The sequence below is a fragment of the Stomoxys calcitrans genome, chromosome 2, assembly GCF_963082655.1.
Source record: "Stomoxys calcitrans chromosome 2, idStoCalc2.1, whole genome shotgun sequence".
Classification (NCBI taxonomy): Eukaryota; Metazoa; Arthropoda; class Insecta; order Diptera; family Muscidae; genus Stomoxys; species Stomoxys calcitrans.
The window spans coordinates 185,952,213-185,964,399 of NC_081553.1; the positions used below are offsets into that span (position 1 = coordinate 185,952,213).

The following is a 12,187-nucleotide window of genomic DNA, read 5'->3' on the forward strand; positions in this document are numbered from 1 at the left end:
CGTGCTCACTTATGGAGAATAGGTGCGCCAAGTGATAGCATGTGTAGGTCATGTGGGCAGGATGATGCGACGTTGGAGCATTTCCTATGGCAATGTCCGGCTTTCGCAGCTAACAGACTCCGGCGCATGGGTGAGGACATGATACCAGACTTGAACCGACTTAGGGGCGTAGAATGGAGAACAATTAACCAATTACATAATAAGCCGATTACTGGCTTAAGTGCATGTCCATAGTGGCATGGGACGGATTTATATTTGCACCCTCTTTTCAACCAAGCCTAACCTGTCCCGACCCATTGACATACAGATTAAATGTGAGGCAGCCACTGCGGCTATGAGACTTAAGGCCATGGGATAATGGATTGGGAATGGGAGCAGCTCATATCATCGCGAAATAATTCAGGCGACGATATCAAACCTGGAAGGAAGGGAAGAGGTTTCCGATCGGGTACCTGAGATGAACCTTGAGGTCGATGCGAGTCACTGCTGCTAGCTGAACTCTGGTATTGTCAACTGAAAGTTCATGCTACGTGGATGGATCAAAGCTAGGGGACAGAGTGGGCCCAGGGGTCTACATTGAGATCTCAGGAATTGAAATCTGTTTCAGATTGCCTGATCATAATACAGTTCTGCAGGCGAAGAGCCGTGCGCTCATGAAATGCGTAAGGTGGTTTGGTGTTAACGCTAAAACGTCGAGTGTGAATAACTGTACGGACAGTAAACTGGCCATCAGGGCAATAACAACCAGGACGGTCGAGTTACAAACAGTCTTGAAGTATAAAAAGGAGATTAACGCCTTCTCTGAGGTTGGTACGATCCGCATCGTTTGAGTGCCGCCCATAGCGGTGTAAGGGACGTAGTTACTACAATTTTCAACGGATTTGCATGAAATTTTGAATGGAATGTTGCATTACTTATCTGAAAGCCTCTGCTAAATTTTATCAAAATCGATTTAGATTTGAGTATAGTTTCCATTTTAGTTTTCAACCTAGCCCAATAATTCAATTTCGGCTAGGCTGTATTTAAATCTGAACCGATTTAAATGAAATATTAGTGTAAATCGGGCGAATTATGCTGACCTAGTTCAACTTACTGCACCAAATTTCGGAGAATTCGGTCTATAAATGCACCTGTTATGGGCTTAAGTCACTAAATCGATAGATCGTTTTATATGGCAGCTATATCTGAACATAAAGATACCACTTTGGGTCAAAGGTTATCATCTCCGCCTATGACGCTAAATGGCTGAATTAGTATCCTGACGAGAACATATCTAAGTAAAATCGTGCTAAGTTCGGCTGGGCCGAATCTTATATACCCTTCATCATAGATCGCATTTGTCGAGTTCTTTTTTAACACGTATGTTGAAGGTCATGGAAGAAGCCGTTGTACAAAATTTCAGCCAAATCGGATAATAATTACGCCCTCTGGATGCTCAAGAAGTCAAGATCCAAGATTGGTTTATATGGCAGCTATATCAGATTATGAACCGATTTAGACCATACTTAGCACAGTTTTTGTAAGTCATACCAAAACACGTCGTGCAAAATTTCAGCCAAATCGGATAGAAATTGCGCCATCTAGTAGCTGAAGAAGTCAAGACCCCAGAAAGGTTTATATGATAGTTATATCAGGTTACGAATCGATTTGAACCATATTTGGCACAGTTATTAAAAGTCATAAAAAAAACACGTGGTGCGAAATTTCAGCCAAGTCGGATAAGAATTGCGCCCTCTAGTGGCTCAAGAAGTCAAGATTCAAGATCGGTTTATATGACAGCTATATCAGGTTATGGACCGATTTAGACTATACTTAGCACAGTTTTTGGAAGTCATACCAAAACACATCGTGCAAAATTTCAGCCAAATCGGATCGGAATTGCGCCCTCTAGACGCTCAAGAAGTCAAGACCCCAGATAGGTTTATATGACAGCTATATCCGGTTATGGATCGATTTGAACCATATTTGTGACAGTTATTAAAAGTCATAAAAAAACACGTCGTGCGAAATTTCAGCCAAGTCGGATAAGAATTGCGCCCTCTAGTGGCTCAAGAAGTCAAGATTCAAGATCGGTTAATATGACAGCTATATCAGGTTATGGACCGATTTAGACCATACTTAGCACAGTTTTTTGGAAGTCATACCAAAACACATCGTGCACAATTTCAGCCAAATCGGATAGAAATTGCGCCTTCTAGACGCTCAAGAAGTCAAGACCCCAGATAGGTTTATATGACAGCTGTATCCGGTTATGGATCGATTTGAACCATATTTGTGACAGTTATTAAATGTCATAAAAAACACGTCATGCGAAATTTCAGACAAGTCGGAAAGGAATTTCGCCCTCTAGTGGCTCAAGAAGTCCAGATTCATGATCGGTTTATATGGCAGCTATATCAGGTTATGGACCGATTTAGACCATACCTAGCATAGTTTTTGGAAGTCATACCAAAACACGTCGTGCAAAATTTCAGCCAAATCGGATAGAAATTGCGCCATTTAAACGCTCAAGAAGTCAAGACCCCAGATTGGTTTATATGACAGATATATCTGGTTATGGACCGATTTCAGCCATACTCAGCACAGTTTTTGGAAGTCATAATAAAACACCTCATTCAAAATTTCAGCGAAATCGGTTAAGAATTGCGCCCTCTAGTTGCTCAAGAAGTCAAGATCCAAGACCGGTTTATATGGCAGCTATATCAAAACATGGACCGATATACAATCCTTACCTACACTAATAAGAAGTATTTGTGCAAAATTTCAAGCGGCTAGCTTTACTCCTTCGAAAGTTAGTGTGCTTCGACAGTCAGACGGACGGACGGAAATGGCTAGATCGACTTAAAATGTCACGACGATCAATATTTCGAGGAGTTACAAACAGAATGACGAAATTAGTATACCCCCATCCTATGGTGGAGGGTATAAAAACAAAATTTTTTCCCTCCCTAATACCGGTGAGGTACTCAGTCGTGTAAAATTCCTCTACTAAGGGGTGTTACCCTGCGAAATTTGAACCGGACAACACTCATTGATTGAAAGAAGTATTCGCACTGTTCCTTAAGGCAATGTTCATGGGCAAACTTGCTGTCCATAGCATAAAGTTCAAGTTTAGCAAAATGTTGGTCACTTTGATGTGATTGGCAGTAGATGATGTGTTATTGGCTAATTTTGAATTTCTCAGGAATATCTCTAATATTAAGACCACTCTGCTCTCGGTTATGAATGGGTTTTTACACATGCTGCAAGTATAACCCCTCCCCCCCCCCCCACAATTGGTATTCATGTCGATGTATAGAATATGGAATTTCCATTTTTCTCATAATTTGCATTTTATTTGTGTTTTATTTCTATTTTTGCAGACTCATATAATCATTTCAAAGAATCGGGTAAATCGAGTGATTCTAGTCTCTCCAGCATGCATGGTTATCATCGATTCAACGATGATCATATACCAGGTGGTGGCAGTCCCGCCGGCATGGCCAGTCCAAGTGAGAGCTTACGTATGGGCTCATTGCAGAAACATCGAAGCCGGAAGGAGGGCAGTGGAAGGTGAGTGTCTGTGTGGTGGAGGCGTATGGAAAGCTTTGAGCTTGCGAGCAGAGCAGACAATAAAATGATAAAAATGATTGATTCAATTTAATTTATGTGCATTTGTTTCTTCCTCTGCTTACCTTCGACCCACTACTCGTCATCCCCCAATACCAAATAGCTTTGATATGCTGCAAGAGAGTATGAGTTCGCATAATTTACCTCATTTGGGCAGTGGTGGCCAGAGGCAGCAGCAAATGAGTTCACCAACGATGCATACATCGGCGGCAGCGGTGGCACAAAGCAAAAAGAAAATCTCACCGGATGCCCATCATTTACAGCAGCAACAGCATCAGCAGTATCCCTCATCGCCGCAAGCATACAATTCGCAACAACGTGGAGGAGGTGGCAGTACCACGGGTAGTGTTGGCAGCAAATCATCATCGACAAGGGCCATGGAATATGGTGGAAGTGGTAAGCACATCTGATGTAAGCCTTTGGAATATCCTTAACTCCTTGTTGTGTTTTGTGTGTCTTTGGTTATAGAACGCGAGCGTGATTACAAAGTTGCTTTGGCCAGATCGGGTAGCTTCATGTCTTCGTCCATAAACCCCTCGGCGGCTGGACATCATAGTAAATCCTATCGCAGATCGGCAGCTGAGGCTAATGGCACCGCGGCGCCCCACATTGGTGTGATCGGTGGCAATGGTGGTGGTGGTAATGGAGGCAATGGAGGAGCGGCCAGTGATGATTCCATGCATGAAAAGTATTTCAAGTCAGTGGAAAATACGCCACTCTCACGCCGTCGCCACACTACCACCCCCAAGGGTTCCAGTGGTGCCGCAAGTGCCAGCAGTGGTCATGGCACTGGCGGCAGTGCTGGCAGCAATATGAAACATTCTAGTGACTCATCACCCCAAAGTCCCATTAGTCCTCACAACAATAAGAACAAGCCACTGAAGGCATCGCCCAATATTATGGCCGATCGAGGTGGTATGGGAGCACCCATGTTACATTCACCAGGTGGTCACTCGACGTGTTCCGGGCCACCGCCCACATCTAGTCATGCCCATTATAAACAGGACTCTTCCTGTAGTCTGGAACTATTGAATTTGGATCGTCTATCGCTGCGCGATGGCGGAGGCGTGGGAGGAAGTTCAAATAAGACGACATCACCACATTTGAGTGATATCACCGGACATGCGTCCACCAATAATATGACTTCGAAAAATTTCCCCTCATCCGATAATATTGGGATGATGACCCACTCCTCGAGAGGTTCCAATGATTCAAGGGGTAAGCACAAGACATCAAACACTGGATCATGGTCACAGCATCAGGATAATCATCGATCAAGAGGCCACAATTCCATGAGTTTGGTGAGTGTGTGAAAAAAAAAATACTCAAAAAATTCTTCCATTTACCTTTTGCGGGAGTTTTATTCCTTATGGTCATTATCGCAATTTTCAGGAGAAACATTCGCGCCATTCTAATGATTATTATCACCATGATAATAAACGTGATACTCGTAAAGCCAAAGACAGACACAATCACTTGCATGCCGACAACAGTGATGTGGAATATGACAATGGAAACATTTCACCCTTGTACAGTAACTGGGATACGGTAAGCCCCTCAAAATGCCAAAATTCTGTTCTGAAGACCTTTTTTTTCTCACTGAATTACTTTTTCCCTTTTCAGGAAATGCAAGAGCATTTATTGCCTTTAAAGCACTACATTCTGGAACAGGCCAAATTGTCGGGGCGTTATGTCTTCGGTGATCCCATTGATTCCGATTCCTATCATTCGGACAGTCAATCGGAACAATCACTGTCGGGTCATGAGCCCGACAATGAGGATTCCGATGGTGGTTCGGATACTCATGGTGGTTATTTGGAGCACAATTATGGTATGATCGAAGACTATGCTAATATGGGCGATAGTGTGTCATATTATGCTTATCAATATCCCCCATACGATCCAGCAGCTAGAGAGGATATGTAAGTAGAAAAATTTCATTACCCATAAGAAAACAAATGGAAAGTTGTTCAAAGGAATTTAGGAAGAAGAAAGGAGAGAGATATCATCTGGCATCGATTAATGATTAACACAAATGTAGGGTGGCTCACAACAAAACAAGAAATGAGAAAGCCAAAAATATTCTAGAAAATCCTGGTTCTCGAAACCTAATGGGCCTGCCACCTTACTTAAGTTTTTTTTTTGTCTTAGGACACATTTCCCTGACTGTATGCAAATGCAAATTTTGCCCATGAACATTCCACTAAGGAACAGGGGCAAACTTCTCACATATCAATGAGTGCAGTCCGATTCAAGTTTAAGCTCAATGATAAGGGCCTCCTTTTTATAGCCGAGTCCGAACGGCGTGGCGCAGTGCGACACCTCTTTGGAGAGAAGTTTTACATGGCATAGTACCTCACAAATGTTGCCAGCATTAGGAGGGGAAAACCACCGCTGAAAATTTTTTCTGATGGTCTCGCCAGGATTCGAACCCAGGCGTTCAGCGTCATAGGCGGACATGCTTACCTCTGCGCTACGATGGCCCCTGCCTGAGCCTGCTCAGTAGTTAATCCGGGATTGAGAAGATTCCCGCACCTTGGTTCTATTTCGTTTGCCGGGATCGTATTCATCTATAGGTGTAAGTGAGTTGTAACCGATGCATTTTGGAACGGGCTCTGGATTGACGAGTGCCTGGATTGAAAAGATTCCCGAAACTGGTTCTATTTGGTTTGTTGGGATCGTAATCATCTATCGGTTGTTGTTGGTATAGCCACATTTGCATGTGGAATTGGCGATCCTCGTCAAGCTCTTATAGGCGAGCAAACTCGTTCCGGTCCATACGACCGATCGCCGCACGAACAGGGTGGCCATTGGTTATTTAAAGGAACCCATAACTCGCCTTGTCATATCGAGCATCATAGGCACTCAGTAAATATGCATGAGCCGATGACGCCCGGCTTCTCACTGAGACTCCCCGCTCGATACTCCGTATGGAGCATTCCACTATCCGCAACCTGTAGCTCGCAGCTTAGCTCAATGTTCCAGCTTGTGTGGTGCCCACAGCTATCCCGTGCCGGGCTTCTCGTGGTAATGAAGCACACCACACATTTGGGAGCTCAAAGTTACAGACGGTGTGATGCTATCATAGCTATCCCTTGCCGGAACCATTTATCGGGGTTAGTGAGGTGTGGCCGATGCATTTCCGGTGTATATTGACTACCTTGCAAAGTCTTGCGCCAACGTAGTCAAGGTCAAAACAAAACGATCGAGTTTTTTGGGAGCGTTGCGTTGAAAAATGCAACGCTCCCAAGTCAATTTAAGTCTGGCGTAGTGTCCCCACCTAAGTGCCGATGCCTGTAAGTCGCGGAAGCCGGGTATTGACATAGAAAATGCTTTAAGATCTCTGCGGCAACTTCATCTGCCTTTTATTCCCACTTACTATAGCCCGACATCCAACCGATGAGGATCCTGACATCCTCAGAGACAGGCTTAATTTCCTTCTTGTACTCCAAGACTGTTCGTTACCTTTCCGTCCTGTTTGTATAGCCCTGATGGCCAGTATCACGGATTTCGTCATCGCCTAGATGTCCGCCCGCAGGACCGTATTATGGTCAGTCAGTCAGAAACAGGTCTCAGTCTCTGGGATCTCAATGTAGACCCGTTACCCATCGTAGTGCACCAAACTACTGGGGCATAACTACTAAAGTTAGGCTCTAAATATGCCTCAATGTGTCTCAATTCCTAGTGGGCTGGGATTGACGCCAGCATGCCTGATGTGTGTCTCGCTTATAACCAAGGCCCGTTGTGTTCGACCTAAAGCATAGAAGAGAAGAGAAGACGGTAAACAGATACAGACAGAAACAACAAACAAACAGAAGAAAGGAAGGGCAGACACGATAAGAACTTAAGAAGCGAAGAGACGATAAGAAAAGGAAGAGACAATAAGGAGAGAGGAGACGATAAGAAAAGAAGAGACCATAATAAGAGAAGATACGATAAGAAAAGAAGATACGATAAGAAGAGAAGATACGATATAAGAAGAGAAGAGACGTCAAGAAGAGTAAATAAGCAGAGAAGAGACGTTGAGAAGAGTAAATTAAATAAAGATAAAAGAAAAGCCTATATGAAGAGTAGGTAAAGTAGATAAAAGAAGAGCCTATAAGAAAAGAGACGATAATAAGAGAAGAGACGATAAGAAGAGGAGAAACGATAAGAAGAGAAGCGACGATAAAAAGAGAAGAGACGATAAGAAGAGAAGAGACGATAAGAAGAGAAGAGACGATAAGAAGACAGGAGACGATAAGAAGAGACAGTAAGAAGAGTTCGATAAGAAGATACAATAAGACGAGTTCGATAAGAAGAGACGATAAGAAGAGAGAGAACGTACGTAAATAAAGCTCGACTCGGTATAACTTTGAGCACCAGCCTGCGTGGAACTTTGAAGTCCGATCTGTGTGGTGTTAATCGCTGTTACGAGAAGCTTAGCTACGAGCTACCGGGCGAGTCCACAGGTTACGGATATTGAAATGCTCTATACGGAGTAGCTGCAACGACAGTCGCGGACAATCAGCGGTATCACCTGGAGAGTCTCAGCAAAAGACCGGGTGGCACCGGATTTTTTATAAATACTGAATCGATATGACAAAGCGAGTTATTGACTCCTTTAAATAACTTATGTTCTGGCCACTCTGCGCTACGGTTTACAAATGTATCAACAACAACAACAAAAATAAAGTGTTCGCCACCGATCGGGTCTGTACACTGAAAGAACCTGGATCCCCATTGAGAGCTTGCCAAGCATTTCTAACCCCAAATGCAATGCAAGCATGTGTGCTACAACAACAATAAAAAGACAAAAGCAGTCAGGCTATCCCTAGAGGAGTTCTCATAGGTGAAAGCTTCCTTCAGGAAGTAACTTAAGACCTCTACAAAAGACCAGAATGACAGCAGGCTGTGCTCCTGGAGCAAGTCACCCCATAATCTTCTTCATTTGATTGCGAGGAAAGATACCATAACCAGAAACCTTGCAGATGTTTACCTCTCCCTGTGTCCGGCACGACATCAAAGACCTGAAATTGCAATGACCAGTCACGACTTTTATCCATAGTTCGAGGTAATGCTTCCTCAGCCGCAGGATAAGAGCCAAGGCCAACCAGCAACCTACAGCATCAGATTACGCCCCATTTTCGTGGTCGCTGTAGAAAGAGTATATCCTATCCTGATTTAATGGCATTCACTAGAAAGCACTAAAATGTCTGTCTGTGTCCAGTGATGCGTCGAATACTGGAAATTGCATGACTAGTAAGGACTACTATCGGCAGTCCGATTTCATGTTTCCTTAATCCCAAGATAAGTGACGTCCTGTTTCCTACTGGGCCTTGGCCACCCTGAAAATCACAGCATATATTCACGTCCCATCGTAGAATTCGTCTATCGTACCAAGCAGCTAACACATCGGATGGTTAAATGATTCAATAGCTCTTAACAGATTCTCAATAGACATATGCTCGCATAATAACTTGTCAGTAAGGGTATTCATTTAGGGTTGAGTATCGCCAACACCATGATCAGGAGACATATTGGGTTGCCCAAAAAGTAATTGCGGATTTTTCATGTAGTCGGCGTTGACAAATTTTTTCACAGTTTGTGAGTCTGTAATTGAATTCTTTCTTCTGTCAGTTATCAGCTGCTACTGTTAGCTTGCTTTAGAAAAAAAGTGTAAAAAATGATCAAAGTTCATTCTAAGTTTTATTAAAAATGCATTTACTTTCTTTTAAAAAATCCGCAATTACTTTTTGGGCAACCCAATACATCTTTTGTAACTCTTAGCAGCAGTCTCAGGTCAGGCTTTCTAAGCCCAATGAAGTGTGGGCTGTGTGGCTCTGTTCTATCGATTCCTCCACGGTGTGTGTTCTTAGGAAATCAGACTTCTGATTCCTGACTTGAGGTTGTTTGTCAGAAATACAAGATTTTCTAGAAGCACTCGCCGGTTTGTAATCCATGGGCCGATGTCTTTCTGGATGTTTTACGACATCCACAAATTCAAAAGAAATGTCAATAAACACTACTCCCTCTTTCCTCCCTCTGATCCGTAGCTATCCTCTCCAACGCAATGTTCTGCATATATAGGGGACCTCCCCTGCGTGTTGGTTGATTAAAAAAAGGATATGAAAGTGAAAAAATCGGCTACAGGGCCTTGGCAGCCCTTCAACCCACACCATATCATAGAAAACGTCCATCCTACCAATTTGCCAATTCAAGGGCATTCATCAGAATGTGAATAGGCTTTTGGCCGCTCAACTTCAGCGGGGCACATCTGGTAGTGTGCGTTATATTAGTATTATATTGGGTTGCCCAAAAAGTAATTGCGGATTTTTCATATAGTCGGCGTTGACAATTTTTTTCAACGGCTTGTGACTCTGTAATTGCATTCTTTCTTCTGTCAGTTATCAGCTGCTACTTTTAGCTTGCTTTAGAAAAAAGTGTAAAAAAAGTATATTTGATTAAAGTTCATTCTAAGTTTTATTAAAAATGCATTTACTTTCTTTTAAAAAATCCGCAATTACTTTTTGGGCAATCGAATATATTAATTGGGTAATATATTGGACATTTCCAAGCCCATGCTCTTATGAGCTTGGACAAATTTGTGCAATAGTGTGTGTGTATGTGCCCGCCACTGCATTGGAGGAATGCTTTTATGGTGGAGTATCGACACCATTCTCAGCAGGAAAGTTTTGTAGACATTCCTATATACCGGTAAAAGTATTGGGTTGCCGAAAAGGTAATTGTGGATTTTTCATATAGTCGGCGTTGACAATTTTTTTCAACGGCTTGTGACTCTGTAATTGCATTCTTTCTTCTGTCAGTTATCAGCTGTTATTTTTAGCTTGCTTCAGAAAAAAAGTGTAAAAAAGTATATTTGATTAAAGTTCATTCTAAGTTTTATTAAAAATGCATTTACTTTCTTTTAAAAAATCCGCAATTACTTTTTCGGCAACCCAATATATCGGTTTCACTCCTGCCTCTTGAACTATTTCATGGCCTATTTGATCAACTTTTCTAAATACCATTTTAAAATTACTCCCTAATGTCTAACATGAACTTACCTTTTTTACTTTTTCCACAGCTCCGACAATGTTGAGGCCGTTTTAGAGGGAGTGGGTTCGGGTATTAATGAAACCGCTGGCCAAAAATCCAAACCTCGTTATCAATTCTCATATTATGATACAGCTACCACACACACGCCATCTACCCTAAATCATCATCATCAGCAACAACAACAACAGCAGCAGCAACAACAATCGCTCCATCATCAGCAACCACAGTCACATCACCAACAACAAACAAACAAACAGCAACATGCCTCATCGCAACCCACACCAACAGCACAACAACCGCAACAACAGCAACTCTATTCAAATGCCCCTCCCCTACCACCTGGTCATCCCTCGTCTTCTGCCTCTCATCATCATTTGCAATTGGATACGAATGACAAATCAAAACAATCACAAACATTACCCTCGCCCAATCGTCAAATATCACGCATCGCACAAAATTCCCAAGATAGTGGAACTGGCATTGGTGGCCGACTGCCAATGCCGCCGCCACATCAATATGGTCGTGATGATGTTTCGAATAGTGGCAGTGGCGGCCATCATCATGGTGTCATCGGATCCAACATTGTTGGCGGCATTGGTGGCAGTATGATGCGTCGACCATTGCCACCGCCAAATCTGAAGCCCACAATACAGCAAATATTTCCACCATCGGAACGTCCACCCCAGAGTGGTGGTGGTGGTGGTGGCGGCGGTGGTGTTTTAACAACTTTGGCCTGCATGAAGGAATGTGATATAGAGAAGTTTGCAGCCGATAATTTAAATTTACATTCGAAAGGCATCTTTCGCAAAAAGGTAAGTATGGTCGTGAATCAAAGATTCTTGGGTGGATAATGATAATACCAATGTTGAAAGACTATAAACCCTTGGTTAATTATGGCATGGTGCACATAACAGTCATTTATCAATCAGTAGAGAGACGATACCAATGGCTTCGGGGAGTATACACTCAAGTTGTGCACTAAAAAATCCAGCACTTTAAGGAGTTTCATTAGAACGCTGGATTTTTTAAGGTCCTCACAAAGATTTCCCCCTGTGGACAGAGTTTAAAGTTTATCCACATCTCCCACGCATAATTTTCTTTATTTCTATCTCCTATGGCTCTATACCAATGGCTTCGGGGAGTATACACTCAAGCTGTGCACCAAAAAATCCAGCACTTTAATAAGGACCTTCTTTAAAACGCTGGATTTTTGAAGGTCCTCACAAAGATTTCCCCCTGTGGACAGAGTCTAAAGTTTATCCACATCTCCCACGCATAATTTTCTTTATCTCTATCTCCTATTTTCCAGTCTTCCGTACGCGATATGTTAAGTTGGACATCAGAGGCTATTAGCCGTCCCATGTTGGCATTGTCGCGTGATAAAAACGATAAGAAGTCTGCCATTGAACTGTTCAAGTTGGTGCAAATCTATATGGGCGATCGAAAAGCAAGAGCCGGTATGAGTTTGAATTCCGTGGCGATTGACATAATCACAGCAGCTTTGCCCCAACAGCAGTAAGTACTTGAACTCCAAAGATTC

General features: G+C 42.8%; 1 protein-coding gene across 3 annotated transcripts in view; it reads left to right on the forward strand.

Moving 5' to 3' along the window:
* Positions 1-12,187, forward strand: part of LOC106086047 (uncharacterized) — a 149,479-nt gene that overhangs the window by 111,748 nt on the left and 25,544 nt on the right. For all 3 annotated transcript variants that reach the window (XR_009396898.1, XM_059361881.1, XM_059361882.1), the window contains 7 exons: positions 3,363-3,552; positions 3,713-4,005; positions 4,078-4,910; positions 5,002-5,157; positions 5,233-5,531; positions 10,676-11,459; positions 11,957-12,162. Coding sequence is in view for 2 of the 3 variants with exons in the window: in XM_059361881.1 (XP_059217864.1) it covers positions 3,363-3,552; positions 3,713-4,005; positions 4,078-4,910; positions 5,002-5,157; positions 5,233-5,531; positions 10,676-11,459; positions 11,957-12,162 (2,761 nt within the window). In the remaining variant the exon portion in view is untranslated. The remainder of the gene's footprint in view (positions 1-3,362; positions 3,553-3,712; positions 4,006-4,077; positions 4,911-5,001; positions 5,158-5,232; positions 5,532-10,675; positions 11,460-11,956; positions 12,163-12,187) is intronic.